Below are 19,786 nucleotides of genomic sequence, written 5' to 3'. Positions count from 1 at the left end.
CCCGACGTATTGGGCAATGCTAATACAAGAATGTACAGTAGGGTTGTTAAACTGCAGGCCAAGTGCAACGTCTGAGAGTAAAGCTAAAATACTGTCTAGTGAGACAACAAATGAATATTAGATTCGGTCTGTTATTCTTATCCTTCGATTAAGATTTAAAATTCACTCTAACCAATGATGTAACATATTCATTTTGAAAAAAACATTTTTTGCTTCAATTTCAAAAAATATTTTTATTTCCAAGTTATTTTTTATTTAAATAATAAAAAACTGTTACTATCGAGTGTAAAAATGAACAGCTGAATTTAATTAGTAATCGAAGACGTAAAAATTCATTAGGATAATGATGAAAACATAATCGTTTGACGTAGACTCTTCGACTGAGCACTTTAATTAACAACAACAATTCAGACTAATTTGTAAAAAACTGTTACACAGCTAAACAATGTTTGCAATGTAATATAAATAGGATTACAGAGTAAGTAATATAAGTATCGGTGGTCAGGTGTTCTGCAAACATCTCTCTTACTCATTCCTGTAATTTCTATTAACTAATTAATCCCTTTTTCAAACCTCTTATAGTGTATTAATGAAATTGATTAAAAACCAGATGGAATTTTAAAGATAAAAGGTATCCGAACTAAGTAATTTTAGTTTCAATTAACTGCTGTTTCTGTCTTGTTGGGTTACAACCAGAGACAGCTAGGCTAGCGAGATGGGTTACTTACTACCAGAATTCAATTCAAAGCAACTCATTTCTAAATACATTCATAGAGTTAAGGTTTAATTTAACGATTATTTAAAGTAATAATAATAATTTATCGGCACGTTCTTTACTTCCCGTTAAATGTTCATAAACCAATTGAATTAAAATTCTTTCAACCCTTTTTATTTGATTATTTCTGTGGAGTATATTTCATAAATTGTTACCCTGTCAGCGAACTGAGACTAGAAATTTCTTTGGGGCTCCATTGGGAACACATTCATCTGTATGTATGGTTCTTAAAACGAACAATGTGGTTTATTAATCAAAGAGTTCGTCTAATTTTAAATCACTTTCTTCATACAACCCTCTATAAATTTCTCTCGTCGCTTTATTAACTCCAATCGGTAAAACAAAATTACGAAATCTTTTGGTGCATGCGAAAGTACTATTATTTTTTAATTACCATTATTAAGGGAATTTGGATAGCTAAAGTTGGGAGTTAATTTGGTTATGGCGAATACAGGAACTAAAGGTACTTAAACAAATACCTGATAAACACTTATATATCTTTTGAAGTTGCTGGACAAACTGAACAGAACGGTGATGAAAATGTGGTAGCCGTTGAGATTAAACTACCGACTCGCTAAAAACAATAGAACATCGGAAACGGTGGAGATCCCGAGCTGACTGCCGTCAGGCTAAAGAAATTCTCGGCCTGTCAAAAATGGCTATAGTTGGTTTTAGCAGGTCCCGGATCCGCCAGTTGGTTGAGTGGACTTGCGAATTTAGCGTATCATCTTTTCAAATGCGGCCTTACCCAGTCTCGCCGATTCGCGCTGGCTGTGGTGAGTCCAATGATACTGTGCGGCACTTTGTAGAGGTGTGCCCCGTTTATTCTAAAACTAGATTTCTCGTCTTCGGAAGGTCAAATGTTTCTCTACCGGAGATTGTAGCATTAACGAATTTTCTAGGTTTATTCAGTGCACTAGACGATTGAGTCGCCATGCTCCCTAGTGTCCTGTTGCTACTTTATTAGTTTATTGTATTGGCATCTGGCAACCTTTAGCCGGATTTGTTGTTTCAAAACCCCGGTATCTCTTATGAGATGATTGGTGGGCGGGGAACAATGGGCATTTTGGATTGCCTGCGTTCCTTCCCCTTTTTGGTGGAACCGCCCTTCTAATACAATCTACAATTTCTAAAAACAACAATCTTTAAATAAATCGATTATATTTTCGTCATGATCTACGTATAATTACCTTACAATCTTTTTTTTTAATGGATCCAGCGAAATATCGTTTCCTTAATTTTTTTTCTCAGTAGCGGTTCAATTATTTGATTATGTGGTCTTTATCGAACATCTTTCTCGCGCCGTTGAATCCCCTAAGGATCCCTTATTAGATCATCTGGTGTTTCTATCAGTCCCAAAATGTTACCTTATTTACCGCATTCGCTTATTGTAACAAAGTTACAATTGAAAACAGTTTAATATACTAAAAACCTTTTAAACAGAGGGTTAAATTAAATATTTCCTCATTTTAATTATTAGTACAATACGAGTATACTTTATTAGGCGTCCATCCTACGAGAGAAGGAGATAATTGACAAACAAACATTTTGGGTAGAAGTGAGTCTGCTCTGCTACAGGGGTGCCATACTGGAGGGTTTACTTGTCTGCTGCCATCCCGCAGAAGTAGGCGCAAAGTGTGGCCACACTGGCGGAAATGAGACTGTATCAACTGTTGTATTAACATTCTTCTCGTTCTACTCAGGTCAATTAAAAATTCAACAATTTCCCTCGCTAATATTATTGACGGGTTGGCTGCCCTGGTGTTTGGCTGGAATTAAAATTAAATAAGAGCGGTATTAAACTTTTATAACAGCATTAATTCCAGTCTTGTCGGCCCTCAAACGTTCATTCGTTTTTTTTTTTTTTTTTTTTAATTTTTAATTTAACAATCGCTCCAATAATTTCGGCCAAACCTTATTTACATATTAATTAGTAAATTTACAAAAATGTCGCGTGATGTTGTTGTCAATGAAAAAAATAAAAAGTATAACAACTTGCTGCCTGCTTTTTCTTGCAATTATTGTTATCTGAACTGAAAAGTCGTTTGACGTTTGTATGCTGATTTAATTACAGTCTTTATTGCTTTCCATGCCGCTGCATTAAACTTAAAGCGTACTTACATTCGCTTTAATATTCTTTTTTACAATGAAATAAAGAAGAAATTTCATTTCGTTTGCCTTAATTTATTATTATACTCATATTGTATAATACTATTGTATAATTATTTTGCTTTCCTTATCCTCTTTATTATCATTTCAGTTTGACTATTCGAATTATATGGCGCGTACTTATTATTTAGTTTTCAATCCAGGTCCGCAAGAACTAAGATTAAACACCTATAATCCATCGTCATCCATTGGACTACCCCCTCGTGTAACTATTTGATGCTTTATTTTCTTAACTACGGTAGTCGCATAATTGCAGTGTCCAAGACTTTTTTGAGTCAACCACAAACTATAAGAAGTGCAGTAACCAATTTATTGGCGCAATTTCGGCGCTATACAAGTTTCTATTTTTTTGTAATTCCTCTCTTGAATCCAGTAGAAACTCCCTGCAAAGTCCAAAACTTGTACTGTGCCTTCAAAGGTGCTTCCTCTGGCTCGCAAACCAGGTTAGCCAGGAGGTAATCAGCTGTCCTCTGTATCTGAGGAGGCACCTTTGAAGGCACAGGGCTTGGGTTAGTGTAGAGTTCCCCTTATCGCGGAAGAATTATTATTAAAAATTTATAAATAAATATTATTTAATATTATTATTATTAATAAATTTTAAAATTGAACTTCCGGCAATTTTGAGTTTGTGATAAGCAAACACCCCTCTCCTAACTTGGCTTGCGAGCCAGAGGAGGCACCTTTGAAGACACATTACATGCTGCACAAGCTGTGTAAAGTGCATTATTTGATAAATTAAGGAATAAGTTTGAACCTTTTGAATGAAAGATATTGATCACTTAAATACGTGGCAGGAGGTTTCCAATTTTTTTGGTAACTCTCCCAAAATTACCAAATAATTATTAAAACTTCTCGTTTGTAACAGATGTAAAATTAATTTTTAGCCATTTTTTGTATACTTGAGAACATCTAAAGCTCTTAACATTTGATTTTTCTTAAAAAAAATCACTCGGAAAACGACTAATTTCCCGATATTAAGAAAAATACTAGCTTTACTGCCTTGGCAATATTTTTAGTAGAAAGGGGATGAAAAAAATACATAAAAATGGCCTATCGCGTGCTCTTCTTTCACTTTGCTAACAAGTTAAAAAATTGAAATATGATTAATAAATACCAGATTTTGAAATGGCCTAGCACTTTTAATTTTAAAGATATCGAATTGCGGTCTCCAGTTTCTTTCATAACTTTGTATACTCTTTAAAACTGTGTATATGAAAATGGGGGTCAATTGCGAACCCTCACTTTTGGTCGCGCGTCAGCCGCGTATGCGGGCAGGAATCTACGAGTAAAATCAAGTCACATATTCTGAAACTAGAGGTGACGGGCAACAAATTTTTCCTCTACCATTTTTCGCTCAGATCAACCGTTTAAGCATGAAATGCATTTGAGCCGTCTTAAAATTAACACTCTGTATATGCTTATGTCCCATTAATAAAACTGTACATATTTTACACTGTTCAGCCTTTCTAATTCCAGAATGTTCTGAGTTACTCCAAAAGTAATTGATTTTTTTCTCTCACTTCAATTTATTTGCCACAGGTAATAAGTTTTATAACAGAATGATAAGGAAACTGATTTTTGTGTTTAAGCATATAAATAAAACTTTACGTAATGCTTATGGGACAATCCTCATCCTGCAGAATTCTTTGATATCTTCTTGGATGAGTTACAATTGAGAATAACCCATGAACAGAATCATGAAGCTTGCTATAACTTGGTTTTAAAGCGAATCTTTAAGCATACATTATTTCTCTCTGCTTAACTAATCTACACTCGTATATTCACTAATGGGAAAATACACTCATGCATTAACAAAAGAATAAGTTCAAAATTATTTTTATTTTTTTTTAATTTTCAGTTTCATTTAATAAAGTGAAGTTTACTAAAGTATCAACATGATTTCATTTTCGATTTCTGGAAATTATAAAAATAAGTATTTTTTTAAATTAAAGTCAGACTTTTGGGAAACTTCACTTCTAATCTGTGTGTTATATTTATTTATTGAATTATTCTGAGTTTTATTAATATTTGGTTTCAAATTGCTTTGTGTTGTTTTAATTTCATTTTTGTTACATTATTTTATCGCTTTAAATCGAGATTTCAATGATAAGTTGGAGGTAAAATTTAATATTGTTATCCTTCAGCTCCTCGCCCATCAACGACCTCATCCACTGTGAAGCCGACAACAACTATGCTTGCATCAGATTCTTTGAGTTCCTACAGAACTGGCGAGCGTTCAAATTCCTGGCGAACTACTTCACACACTACCCAACTGTATCGTGGACAGCCTGATGATAGTTCATTGAATGGTTCTGGTAAGGAAGATCCGGTTCTAAAACGAAAACTTGCACTATTCCTTTTCCTATTTTAAAAGAACTATGTGGTGGTGGTGGAATCCTGGAATTGTTGGACCTCTCTCCTTAAGAAATCCTTAGTTTCCTTGTTGAGTAAAAACAAAAAAGTGTATGATAATTTTTATTAGATGAAATCAAGTGTATTATTTTCTGGATTGAGTATTTTTTTAGGAATCTATTAACTGCTTCCGTTTAGACAACTGAATTTTTCTTTAAAGAAATATTTAAATAGTTTCGAATATTTTGCATTTAAATTTTAGCGGACTCCGAGGTTTTGTTGTCGGGATATTACTAATTTTCTGAATAGTAAAAGTAATGCCCATTTTTTTCAGGCGGGCTTTACGTCAAACTACCAAATTAGGTGTCTTAGACGGAGGGAAAATCATACTTAACTACAAAGTTCTCATATTAAACATTTAAATAAAATCCAAGGCCTAGACCGAGAATCGAACCCAATATCACAAATACATATTAAATTTACAGGTCTAACCGCTCTGCTACTGTGGCTGCTTAATCTTCTGAATATATTTGTAACCTTCGATACATTTCGCCACCCATCAATATTTCAGATAACCATTCATTTATGCTTTCATAAATTCGGTTTCGATTGTATTAGCACAAATTTCAGCAGCACATCTGAGTCTTTTTTGATTCACCGGCTTAGCAGATGATTGCATCTTATGTAACTTGTCTCTTTAATTCGTAATTCTTCCTTAACTGCAATTAACGGGCATTTTTAAACTTATCTTGGAATCACTTAATAGGCTTCATGATCTTTCTAAAAATAAAATTATACGAGGGTCGTTTGAAAAGTCCGTGCAAAGTCAGAGAGATAGCACTACTGGCGCGTATCGAGGTTATGTTTAGTTAGTAGCATCTCTTGGAAGAACACACACCAAGTTTCAGCCAGATCGGTCTATTTCTTTGTGTTTGGCATTCGTTTGAATCGAGGAAGTCGAGTGATTTTCAAAAAATGGACGAAAAAGAATTTCGTGTGTTGATTAAACACTACTTTATGAAAGGCAAAACGCCTCAGGAGACTAAAGAGAAGCTTGATAAACATTATGGTGACTCTGCACCTTCGATTAGAACAGTTTATAAGTGGTTTCAAAATTTTCGGAGTGGCCATATGGGCACAAGTAACGCTGAACGTTCTGGACGCCCTGTTGAGGTTACTACTCCAGAAATCATTGATAAAATCCATGATATGGTGATGGATGACAGAAGAGTGAAGGTGCGTGAGATTGCTAGTGCTGTGGGCATCTCGAATGAACGGGTACATAATATTTTGCATCAACATTTGGACAAAGCTATCCGCAAGATGGGTGCCGCGATTGCTCACGCTTGACCAAAAACGAAATCGTGTGAAGTGTTGCAAGGACGGTTTGCAGCTGTTCCAGAAGAATCCGCATGACTTTAAGCGTCGTTTAGTCACTGTGGATGAAACATGGATACATCACTACACTCCTGAGACCAATGAACAATCTAAACAATGGGTTACCAAGGGGGAATCTGCGCCAAAAAAGGCGAAGACCGTTCCTTCGGCCGGAAAGATTATGGCGACTGTCTTTTGGGATTCGCAAGGAATAATCCTCATCGACTATCTGGAAAAGGGTAAAACTATTACAGGTGCATATTATTCATCGTTATTGGACCGTTTGAAAACCGAGCTGCAAGAAAAACGCCCACGATTGGCCCAGAAAAAAGTCCTTTTCCATCACGGCAACGCACCAGCTCACACCTCAGCAGTTGTGGTCGCAAAATTAATGGAAATAGGGTTCCAACTCGTTTCACATCCCCCCTATTCTCCAGACTTGGCTCCCTCGGACTCCCAATATGAAGAAATGGCTGGCGGGAAAAAGATTTTATTCAAACGAGGAGGTGATTGCAGAAACGAATGGCTATTTTTTAGACTTGGACAAATCCTATTATTCGGAAGGGATCAACAAACTAGAGCAGCGTTGGACGAAGTGTATAAGCCTAAAAGGAGACTATGTTGAAAAATAAAAAAGGTTTACCCCAAAAAGTAGTTTTTATTTTTGCACGGACGTTTCAAACGACCCTCGTATATTTAATCTAAAATTTCTGAAAGATGCAGTAATGATCAATTATTATCACTACCTCATTCTAAAAAGTTTATTCGTTTTTATTTTTATAGAAATCTATAAAATTATTATATAACCATAATCTTCTTATTATCCCCTTCTTAAAGAGAAAAAAGGTTTTCAGTATACTTTGTTAGCATGTTGGGGAGAGGAAATAGCATGCGGTTATAATGCACTCTTCAGATTGCACTTTATTAAACCAACATTTTTTTTATTTTTATTGAATTGTAATTACCTATTTGTGTTTGTGTCTGATGCAATTTACTCGTATTGTGAAATGTAGATTTGTTTAATTAAAGAAAGGTCTTACAGTTCTTTTCTTGTGATATTTCAATCAGTGTACGCGTGTGTGAGTGTGCCTTGTTGGGTTTTTTAGCGTATGTTTTAGATTGCATCTTAAGATTGATTATTTCATTTTAATTTTACATTATTTTTTGTTTTTTGTTTTTCAGTTAGCCAGGAAATTTGCTTTTATTTGACGAACTTCTGCGATAATATTTTCTATGTCAAAAAGAACGAATGTTCTATGAAATTCTATTTTAGTTGTAGTTAAAGAACTATAAAATTTATCACATTTCACTCGCTAATCACAGCCAAAACTAATTTAGTTTGGTTACCTAAAGTACATTTCCTTATGAACTACTCAATCATAAATATAACATAATAATAATAATATCGTGATCAATAATTTGTATTAATTATTTATATTCAAGATTTATTATTTTTATAAAACAAATTTGTATTTGATGAACTATTCGTACTAAATTTTCTCTCTTATGAGAAAACTAGCTCTTACCTTTACTACAGTTAGTAGTTTTTTTCATGGCAGGACACAGGTATGGACTTAAGGAGGCATATCACCCTGCTGAGCCTTAAGATTTCGTCTGGCCTAAAACCATTTTAGATTTCTCTGTAGAACACTGGTCTGTTCGTACACATGGCTATTATTCACTCTCAATAACTGCTGCTGATACATTACTAACCTAGTAATACACACTTACACAAAATAGAATCCTGGGCCAAGAAGTGGCGGATTAAAATGAAACCACAGAAATGCCAGCGTGCCACGTTTACTCTCCGGCGGCACTCCTGTCCACCTGGTCCTCTTCAACAGCAATCTTCTTCTTTGTACAGATCTGGTGCTAGCTACCATGGGCTCTACATAGACAAACGACTCACTTGGAACCCACACACTAGACTTAAAAGACAAGCAATGAAAAAACGTGTGAAACTGCTTTACAGACTTCTTGGACGTCGCTCCAAATTGCCCATAGAACTCAAACGCTTGATATTCAGTACTATTCTCAAACCTATGTGGACTTACGGACTAGAGCTGTGGGGTTCAGCCAAACCTACAAACATTTGTCAAAACTCCTCCGACAGATAGCTGACGCTCCTTTCTACGGTGACTAACCTCATTCTTCACAACGACCTCAACATCCCCTTCATAGAGCAATTCGCCAAGACGAAATACCAAAAATTCTATACTATACACTCACGACTAGCTCTAATCCTCTTGTACTGTCTCTCGCTTCCTCTGACATCACTAATACTCCTCGCCGACTGAATCGCCAGTGGCCGCGCGACTTCCTTGTAGGCTGAAGATGGATCTTCAAATGATTTAGGAATCATTATTCTCCTATCTCTCCTCTCTCCTCCTCGTATTCACCTCCTCACATTCTCCTCTCTCCTATAGAGAATGCTACCGTTGGGTAGTTTCTCTCCTCCTGCACTCGTTCCGCACCAGTTCATCACTCTCTCCATATTTACTTATTGTATACAATGTATGCAGTTTGTAAATAACAAAATAAATTAACAAAAAAAATAACAAATCCAATCGTTCATTCGCTCAATTCCACTTAGGAATTAACAAATCTACTAAATGATTACTCTGTCTTCAACTGCAAAAATTGCCTTCTTGCAAGTTATAAACAGTTTCAGTTTTATTTTGGCACAAATCCAAAATCTTGTAGGGCTTCTACTTTGTATATGAAAAGAGGGAGTCTCTCTGTAAATGTTGTAAGAAGTACTTGTACCCACTATGTGGCCACAGTTGTTTGCATCGATGGGACCCACTGCCCATTTAGAGATTTCCATTCCGTTTTGTACTAAATATTTCATGACCCATTTGGCAGAAATGTTGTCCCAGGAAGTCCATAGTTCTCTGGAGTTGACTCCTAGGATATACCATTTCCTCTCAATGGAAATCGTGTTAAATCATACCACTAAAATGGCAATGACGGAAACTGTGACACCTAAAATTGTTCAATGAACTTAAAAGCTTCTGCCAGCAAAGTTTTTACGAGTAGTTTACCAAAGGTGCGTGCCCAACTTGGTGTGAGGCACTTTCTTTAAAAAAAATTCTTCCTTGGGCTAGTCTCACACAAAACGTTTGATTGGGCACGAAATGAATGGGAGAACGCGTCTAAAGTTCATTAACACCGGACAGTCTTTGTGAATGGCAGCAATAATCTAAACAAGTTAAGTACATTAATGGTTGAATTTTAAATTTAAAATCGAAGAATAATTTGCTGCTACGATTCCAAACTAGTGAAAACGGCACATTGTTCATTTCATTTTTTGTTTTGTTATTCCACTTTTTGCAAAAAATTATTTATTTTTTTTGTAATTTGAGACGACTATTAATTAATGCTCATTATCTGTAGAGCTTGCGGTTTACTAGTTCAAGAACTGTGTCCTCAGCGTAAAGTAGAACTGTGATTGATATTCATTTCTAGGAGTGAATAACTGGCCAAGCACAGTGTGAATGAATTAACTCGTATTTATTGTGGTAGCTTTCAGTTTTCAAATCAAACATTTGAAAGTTGGTAGAGAGCACTGCTCTTTTTTAACCAATGATCGTTTGGATCTTTTGCTATAGTGCGAGATTTCGTTTTGATCAGAGAAAAGAGTGATTATCCTTCGGTTAAAACTCAGATGAGTGACGATGGTTGTTTAAGATTAATGTTGAGTTATTCTCTTTAAATTATAAAACTTTTTTGATTTCTGAGGTTGATCGCCGAATTCTCGATACTGTCTGAGATACATCGCGAGTTTTTTAGTTCTTCGATTATAGAAAGATGTATTTTCTTTAAATAATATTCACTTTTTTTTAATGTTTCCTGCTTTCATATATTTTTTCTTCCATTAAACAATGTAATTACCACCTACTTCCGGGCAGAAAGACTTCCCGTAAATGACAGTTCTTTCTTCTTGTCTTGGGTTTGCATTGAACTTACTGAAAAGTAATTACATTATTCTGTTTATTATTTCTTGCAGAAAGCATACCATTTTATCGAAACATCTCTTTGGTCTATGCCGGCTAGAACTAGTATTCTGTTAGCAGCTAGTAGTTTAGGTGGCAATAAGAAGTACGCTGTTGGAGGAATTGGACGCAGTGGTAATTAGGAAGTTCGGCCAGCTATTCAATTACTAGTTGGGCCACTTCTTCCTCTTTTTGGGCACTATCCCTTCTATATCTTTTTGCTCCTGTTCAAGGTTTAGGTGGACTCGAGCCAAAGTAGCTGGATGTAACACTCTACTCACTGTTCTAACGTTTTAGTGTCAAAGTCCTGCCCTCCATCTTCTAGTTTTAATCCAAATAGGGTAACTTACACAAACCAAATCCCCACTGTGACAGCTAAATTCTATTTTCGGAGATGAACTTAAATGATGCTTGTATTCTTTATTCTTATCTGAGTCATTCTTTCAAACTCTTTTTGTATACTAAGATTGACTAACTAATTTTGCTAATATTAACCTAGGTCCTGACCACAGTCGTCGATGCGCCGGGGAAAAAAATGAATCCAGGTATGAAAATTCAGTTCAAATAAATAAACTTATTCGTAAAAATCGTGAAATTTTAATCGTAATTATTGAGTACATTTTGTGAATCAAGAGGGACTCGATTCTTTTAAAGGAAAATTGTTTCACTAAAAACAACGTGGACTAGTGAGATCAAAATAATGAATTGCTAAAATTTATTTTAGCTCCCAAACAGTGTTCATTTTGAGAATATGGCTGACAAGGAAACTGTTTTGGAAATACCCTAGCAGGCGCTAGTCTAGCCAATTCTTCTTGGTTACCTGGTTATACCAGTGTCTATTCCATTTGCAATCTAATAAAATCACGCATGAAATTGTGTTCAGGTCCGCTGGATAGTAAATAGTTGATTTTTATCCCGTTGTAGCACGCGTGTTTGTCGTATCCCTTCCGGTTTCAGATTTGATCATTAGAGTCAGATTGATCAGATCTATGTTGAAACTTCACTTCAAGAAGATGTAGAAACCCATTAGCTACCTTCGGATAAAATCAAAATCATTCTCATGGGCCAAACGAGTTAGTGGATCTGTAAAGTCCTTGGGTTTAGGAAACTCACAGACAAATTCAGGCTGACCAACTCACTCAACTAAATCAAACTTACTCTTCATAGACGCCTAGAGTCTACAAAACTAGTACTTATACTTGAGGAAATGCATTTCTCCTTTGCTTGCAATATCCACACCCTTTTTCTGAAGAATGATGTATTCCTTTAGAATGATTTAATAATAGCTTTTAGAAAGTTATAATTATGTGTTTTGTTTTTTAAAAAAATAATGACTGGATTTTTGAAAAGTTACGTTTCAATTTCTTTAGGATGAAGACGTCACTGCAATAGTTCTATGTTGGTGTTGTCAATTACAAACTATGTTGCAGCTTGTAAGTAATGATACGCCCGAAGTAATGAGGGTTGAGCTGCTCTCAACAGTGCTTCACGGCCCCCAGCTTTCAGACATTCCTCAATTTACATACTCCTGCAGCAACCCCTAATAACTAAGAGTACTTTTGCCTCCGAAACTCTCTTTCTTGCACTTCGGGTCCCTCTCTCCATCTCACCTCCTTGATATCTTTCTTCTCGTTACTTTACCCCTTTACCTCCATCTTTCTTTCTTTTTTTTCATTTTATTTCCTAATAGAACTTTTTTTCCGCTTTCAACAAGGAAAGGGCATTAGAAGATGTTGCTTTTACACTTCTAGAGCAACTTCCATCTTCTTGATGATTTATATTCTTAAGAATATTATTTTTGATGATGAGATGTAAAAAAAAAAAAAAAAAAAAAAAAAAAACCAAAGAATACCGACGATCATTACCATGTTGTATCTTAATGATGTCTCACCTCACCCAATGTCTGAATTTGCAATTCACATAGAGCAATGGAACAACAAATTTTAGTTATAATATCCTCTATTTGTTGTTAGGGATGTTTTTGGGAGCTAAAAATTTTAGTTTTTGCTTGCTAAGCATTCTTTTTATTTCTCCTCCATACAGGATTTCAGTCTCCAACCATCTGCTTTTTCTCTGTTCACTCTGTTTCATCTGGTCTACTCCCTTATTGAAATCTCACTCTGCCTAAATCTCATATGAAAAACATTCAAGCTAGAGGCTCCCTACTTTCGATATTGTGAACGAAATTTATTTCTCATTTTGCGTTTTGCACTTTCTAAGTTTTTGATTCTTGGATTACAGCTTCCGTTTCTATACATTTCTTCCTTTTCCTAATTCGCTTCTTCAAACTTGATTGTCGTTCAAGTTTCTCTTTCCCTAAAGCCAAAATTTAAAATTCTAATTTTTCTTTTCCTTTGTACATTTTCCTAAGACTCCTCTTTTACAATCTGTTTAAAACTATAGTTGATACGAAATAGAATTTTAGATAGCATGAATGATGGTTAGAATTTTAGATAACATGAATGGTGGATTCCAAGTTTGTGTGTAATATTATCAAGAATAACGTCGACCATCAATTTAATTCGGTACTCTTTGATTGAATTGTTAATAGATGAATAGAATTTTTGTTTTATTTTCAGGCGGGGCTTAACGTCCAACTACCAATTAGGTGTCGTGGACGGAGGCGACTAGCAAACATACTTTACTGTAAATTTCTTTTTATTAACCATTAAATAAAAATCCAAGGCCTAAGTCCGGGAATCGAACCCAGTACCACAATACATATTAACTTCGCAGGTCTCGCCTCTAACCGCTCGGCTACGGTGGCGCCTATGATGAATAGAATTTTAGTGGGTTCTATTCTACAACTTGCAAAGATTTGAATATTTTCCTGTGCAGTACGGCTTCAGTTTATTTAATGCTTCAGCTTTTAAGTCTGAATAAAGTTTCAAATCTAACCCTTCTAAACTATTCTAAGTTTTGAAGTTCACTGGACAATTGACGAAGTCCTTTTATAACCTCCTCCATATTATTACTTACTTACTTACTTCCCTGGTGCTACAGCCCGGGTCGGGCCTTGACCTCCAAAAGAAATCGACCCCAATCGTCCCTATCCAAAGCCTTAGACCGCCAATTCCGAGCGCCCAGCCTGGTTGCATCCCTTCCAACCTGGTCCATCCATCGAGCCCTCGGGCGTCCAACCTTTCTAGTACCGATGACATTGAAGTTCAAAACTTTCTTCGGCATTCTGCCGTCTTCCATTCTCAGGACATGTCCCACCCACCGGAGCCTATTAATGCGGATTAATTGCACTGCTATAGTATCTTCAAATTTATCGTAGAGCTCTTGATTATGTCTCCTTCTCCATTCACCATTAACTTGAACTGGTCCGTAAATCCGTCTTAAAATTTTTCTTTCAAAAATGGCAATCTTTTGCTCGTCCACTTTTTTAAGTGTCCAGCATTCTGAACCATAAGTTAATATTGGCCGAACTAAAGTTTTATATAGAGTAGTCTTGGTTATCCTCCATATTATGTAATTTTAAATAAAACACTAGGTCAACCGCTAAATTTTATTAACTAGATTTTCGGGTGATTATATTTTATTTTATTAAATTAAATGGACCCTAAAGTGTACCACATGTGCAGCATACTAATGCAGGCCACCGACTAACAGTGAGTAAACAAACATTGTTCCATTTTCTCATGCAGAATAATATTAATGTGTATTTAACAGATACTGAAACATCAATAAAGATAATGTAATTTGCCCGAAATATTCAAAATTACATTAGATAGACGGCTTCGGTCAGAACCTAAAGTTGGATTACATTTTTCTTTATAAATTTCATCTTTATCTTGTTGAAATTTTATTTTCAGACATAATTTCAGATTATTTCTTTGTTATAAACCCAGTTTCTCTCATTATTTTCATTTTTCTTTGAACTTCTGTGATTAATGAGAACGGCAATGATAAATTTATGGAATTATGATATTTTTCAACTTCACTCTTCTAGTTAAAATGAAAATCCTATTTTATACATACTCGTATTTATAAAAAATCCATTTACATCATTTGATAACACAAATAAATAATTCCTAATCGGCTTGATTCGTTTAGGCTAACGATCGGCTTAGGCCCATTTGACTTCCCAGTATTCACTCTCCTGTAATCCCTAGAATTAACTGTCAGTTGACTTAATTGGACGAGAAGGTTCTCGGGTGCTTCGTTAGCTTGCTACCAAAATTTTGAAATCGGATATGGATTACTTCATTCATAAAAGGACAATGGTAGATTATAGGATTGGTTACAATGTAAGTTTAGTTTACAATTCGCAAATGATTGGAAGGATTATTGTACAATTTTATAAGTTTTTTATTTTATTTTTCCTTTTATTGAAATTTACACCTGGACCTACAGGGTACAGTGAGTAAATGAGGGGGCCAACGGCGCCTCAGCCATCTTCAAGGATTGGAGGGTAGCGTAGTTGAAGACAAGTTTGCAGCTAAAGGGTTGGGATGAAGTGAGAGTTTTTGATGAAAATTGTTATATCGGATTTTGGCAAATTCGGAGATGAGTGGAATTTGGAGATCTGTATGTATTGAGTGGTTGCTAACATAGAATGGAGCGTCTACTATGAGGCGGAGTATTTTGGGCTGGAGTGTTTGCAGCCTATTGATGTTTGATTTTTTTTAGCTGTTCCGTAAAGTTCGAGTCCTTAAGTCCATATTAGTGTGAGAAGAGCTGTATAGAGTCGTCGTTTGTTCTGTAGTGAGAGTTTTGAGCGTTTGTCGAGTAGCCTGGCTAGAAGTTTGTATCGTTTGTTTAGTTCGGCACGTTTAAGTCTCGTATGGGGGTTTCAGGTAAGTCTCTTGTCTAGGTACATTCCAAGGTACCGCACATGGTCGGCTGGTGGGATAGGTGTGTGATGTAAGAAGACAGGTGGTGGAGTTTGACGTTTGAGTGTGAAGACTATGTATTTTGACTTAGTTGGGTTAATTTTTATACGCCAGTTTTCTAACCATGGTTCTATTGAGTGAAGGTGGGACTGTAGTGAGCGTACTGCGAGGATAGGGTCAGAGTGTGTGGAGAGAATGGCAGTGTCGTCACCGAAGGTGTAAATAGAGGTATTAAGATTAGAAGGTAAGTCGGCAGTGTAGATCGTGTAAAGAAGAGGAGCTAAGACACTTCCCTGTGGTACACCAGCAAGGATAGGATAGATAGTAGAGTGAGTAGTACCTTGAAGAACTTAGAAGAATCTGTCAGAGAGATAAGAGCTGAGTATGAGGTAATAAGTGCTAGGAAGGATGCAATTGAGAATGTGAAGTTAAGAGTTGATTAGATTGAATCCACAGTGAGTTTTAGTTCTAGAAGTTGAAGCCTTCAAAATAGTCTCTAACGTATGCATAGTTCTCTTTTTTTAGGTCTAGGGCGTGGGAAAATTCGTTTTATGCATTTTGACGGTGTTTAAAATGAAACTGTTAGTCAATAATTCGAGAATTGCATTACGATCAAGTGTGTGTAGTCTCAACTGGTTTTTTTTTGTTTTTTTCATTCTGATCTGTTTAAAAAATCCGATAACTTTTTTTAATTTTAAATAAAGATAGCTTTTTCTAATCATTTCAGTTACTAGTTCCGCGTAATAAGTTTTTCATTTATTCGCTGAGCCGTGCTGGAATATTCATAAAGGTCATAATCATTGCTGTTCAGATTAATGCATATATCCGAGAACACCTGTATGCTTTAATGAGCAAACTGTGCAAATATAATAAAAATAATATTTCGTTCCATGTTGGTTAATTTTTATAATGTATAATTATAGAAGTACACCTTCCCTAGGACATTCTTTTACGCTGGTTCATTTCCTGTTGCTACGATTTATGAACGTTAATAAAATTTGTGCAACGAAGATGTGTATAAATTGCATCAAACTTTTCTGTTGTATTACCTCTATATTAGAATGCAGTTCCTTTTTTTAGAATCAATGGATCCATAGTTTTATCATCATATTCATGTCATCTTTACAAAGAAGATTATCCTTAACTAGAATTGTGATATTTTCTTTGATGTTAGCATCTACAAAGTGTTCATCTCTTCTTTCTGAAAGGTTTGTCACAATAGAAGTGATTTCGCAATCCTAGAACAGAACATTTGCAACCTCACTCTAAACATACTACTTATTCAAAAGAGATGAGAACGTTTGGACATAAAGAGGCCATATACCATGATGAAAGGTGGGATCCTAAGTGAAGAGGAGGCTGTGTTTTCTCGGTTAGATTGATGACATCCACAAGATGCCACCAACATTGCTTTATAGTCTCTCAGCTTTGTCCCCGTAGTATCGATGCAGTGGTTCTGCGAAATACTATCTTCGTTTAAAGCACTCTTTTCTATTCTAAACTCCATTTTGTTCTTCCTTTAATCAGCCTTTCCTCTTTAATAACTCTTTTGGCATTGTTCACCTTTTGTCCTCAGCATTACCTTTCCTTCACTAGTGGTGTACCCTTTTCAAAATTACCTTTTGATCTTTTTGAAACCTCCACCATCATTTGATCTTCCGTCATATCTTTTATAATACTTGAATTTCACTTTACAGCCCGCACCTTCAGCCAAATAAGATCTTTTATTGCTCTGCCATTCTTTGGTTCTACCATTTTGTATTCTCCGCTCTTCACTGTTTATAGAAATTACTTTTACCAGTTTCTTGAATTTTATGATCAAGGACAGATGGTTTTCCAACAGAAATTGTTCAGAAATTTATTCATGCGCTTTTCTGAGAGAGGCCATGTAAATGGCTAGCAGAAATTCACCAGTTTATTACTAATATATCTAGGCTTTCTGTACATCCCGTGTGGACCAGAATTATCCTGCTTTGAAAGTACAATCCCGGCATCACGGCCAGTGAATCCCCTTGTTCTGGATGTTTAATAAAACAAAAAGGGTCAAATATGTACGTTATACGCTGTAAGCAAAATTTGATAAAGTATACATTACAGACAATATTTAGCCTGTCAGACACAACTGCACCCGTCGAAAGGATATTCTCAATAAAAGGATAATATATTGTCTGGAGAATAAGGTAGATTGGCTCAATAAAAGGTAAATGCTTCATTGCAATTCTAACTCAATTTTGAAATAAGTTGCCTTGAATTTCTAAAAACGTTTATTCTAGTGATAAATTTATAAATTTTTGATAAAATTTTATGCCAAATTAAAGAAACTTCTTTTGACCAAATTGTCCTTTGTTTTTTGTTGGTTTCTGTCTCACAAAATTGCAGTATAATGCACCACAAAGTGTACATTTAAAATTATTTTTGTCAGTAGGTTAAATTTGGTTGTAAATCCTGTTTTAGTTTATATCGATATGTTTTCTCTTCTGGCAGGTGGTGTTGTCTAGTCTAAAATATGTTTTTAAGTAATTTAAAATATGTAATAGATGCTGTAGAGGAGATATCATTGAAAGGGGCAAACTAACTACCCAATTAATTATTTGGCTCCTAATTGTCCTAAATTGAAGTTAAAATTGGTATATATTTGATGAAATGAAATTAGATAATGCTGGACTGGTGGTGATTATTCAGTTAAATCACTAATGAGTTGAGATAAATTTATTTCGCTGTAGTATTCTACTAACCGCTGAATTATAGAGCGAAAAAGTAAATAGGTTATCCGTCGCCATATCTCTTCATTTGTGATCAAAAACTCTTTTACATAGGCAATCCGAGCATGACTGATAGTTCAGACATTTCAGTACTTTTGGAATAAACAGTTCGAGAAATATAGCGTCGTTATTACCATTCTTTATTTTAAAGATTGACCCTAGAGTAAATCAATTATAAATTTCCTTCAAACTGTTGTTTCTCTTTTACATAAATACTTCATTCTTTTGGTGGAGATGTACCAATAAAAAAGCTCTGCAAAGAATAAAGGCAAACACGTAATCCGTAACTTTGAAAGAAGAAATAAAATAATCAGGAACCTCACGTTACATTACCTTATCAGGCGGCATGAAGGTTGCAAATGGAGGCGCATTAGTTCCTGCATTGACCATATGAACATAACGGATAAGGTCGACCCTGGGCCGGTTATCAGCATGGCGGGAAACAGTATCTGCTCTATATAGAGTTTCCAGACTCCATTTCAGGTGTTTCTCAGATCGAGGACTGATTGGAGGGTCAACTGGACGGAGCAGTGCCGGAAGGGAGACATTTGGTTTACCGATGGCTTCAAGATGGGCTGTGGGACTGGGGCTGGAGTGTATAGGGTTAAACCCGAGGTACTCATTGAGAGATCTCTTGGGAGATACGCCACCGTCTTCCAGGCCGAGATCTTTGCAATTAAAATATGTTCTGAGGAAAACCTGCGGATGGATCCTAGAAATAGGGAGATCTACATCTTTTCGGACAGCCAGGCTGCGCTGAAGGCCAATGTTTCCTTCAGAATTACCTCTTCCCTGGTCTGGGAATGCAGAAAGGTCGACAACTACTGGCTCAGCACAATAAAGTTCGGTTGGAATGGGTGCCGGGTCATATGGGGATCAAGAGGAATGAAATAGTTGATCGACTGGCCAGGAATGGAGCCAACACTCCTTTCATTGGCCCGGAGCCTGTCCTGAGGGTCACCAAGTGTTCGGCTCGTTCGGCTCTTAGAGATTGGATCTGGAGGGAGCACGAAAAGAACTGGGCGATGAGCTGCAGTGACACAGCAAGACTATTATGTCTTGGCTGTGCAAGCAAAGAGGCAAAGAAGCAGCAATCAGATTGCTCTGATTACAGGCCTATTCACGGGGCATTGTAGGGAGCATCTGTACAAGGTAGGGATTATTAGCTCGGAACCGCTGTGCAGACTTTGTCAGGAAGAGGTGGAGACGTACTTTCACCTGTTGTTCGATTGCGTTACGATCGAGTGGTTGCGCTATGAAACCTTTGGAACTTTGAGACTAAAGGAGATAGTATCGGAAATGTCCTCAACCTCCTCAGTAGGGGAGGTTTCGTCTGCTAGATCCAAAAAGGGGGCTGGCACAATAAGCCTCTAGTGGCTGCGGTGCCGTGGGGCGTAGGTCCCGTCCTGGTTTTTAATCTTAATCTTAATCTTAGTGGATGTCATCTCCATCACCATTTGCTTTCAGGATCTCTTCATTTGAGATCAGCAGTATATACAGACAGATACATGCTTTCCC

The 19,786-nt window shown here is 36.1% G+C and overlaps 1 protein-coding gene across 2 annotated transcripts in view; it reads left to right on the top strand.

The window, feature by feature from the left end:
- Nucleotides 1-19,786, top strand: part of LOC141456351 (uncharacterized) — a 339,891-nt gene that overhangs the window by 272,298 nt on the left and 47,807 nt on the right. Inside the window, exon 5 of one of the 2 annotated variants that reach the window (XM_074132267.1) lies at nt 5,089-5,259. The exons of the other annotated variant lie outside the window; for it this stretch is intronic. Within the exon in view, the coding sequence (XP_073988368.1) occupies nt 5,089-5,259 (171 nt within the window). The remainder of the gene's footprint in view (nt 1-5,088; nt 5,260-19,786) is intronic. 2 annotated transcript variants of the gene reach the window in all.

This window comes from Rhodnius prolixus, unplaced genomic scaffold, assembly GCF_049639745.1.
Source record: "Rhodnius prolixus isolate KJV_2025 unplaced genomic scaffold, Rpr scaffold_4, whole genome shotgun sequence".
Taxonomy (NCBI): Eukaryota; Metazoa; Arthropoda; class Insecta; order Hemiptera; family Reduviidae; genus Rhodnius; species Rhodnius prolixus.
This window is presented reverse-complemented; position numbering and strand designations above follow the sequence as displayed.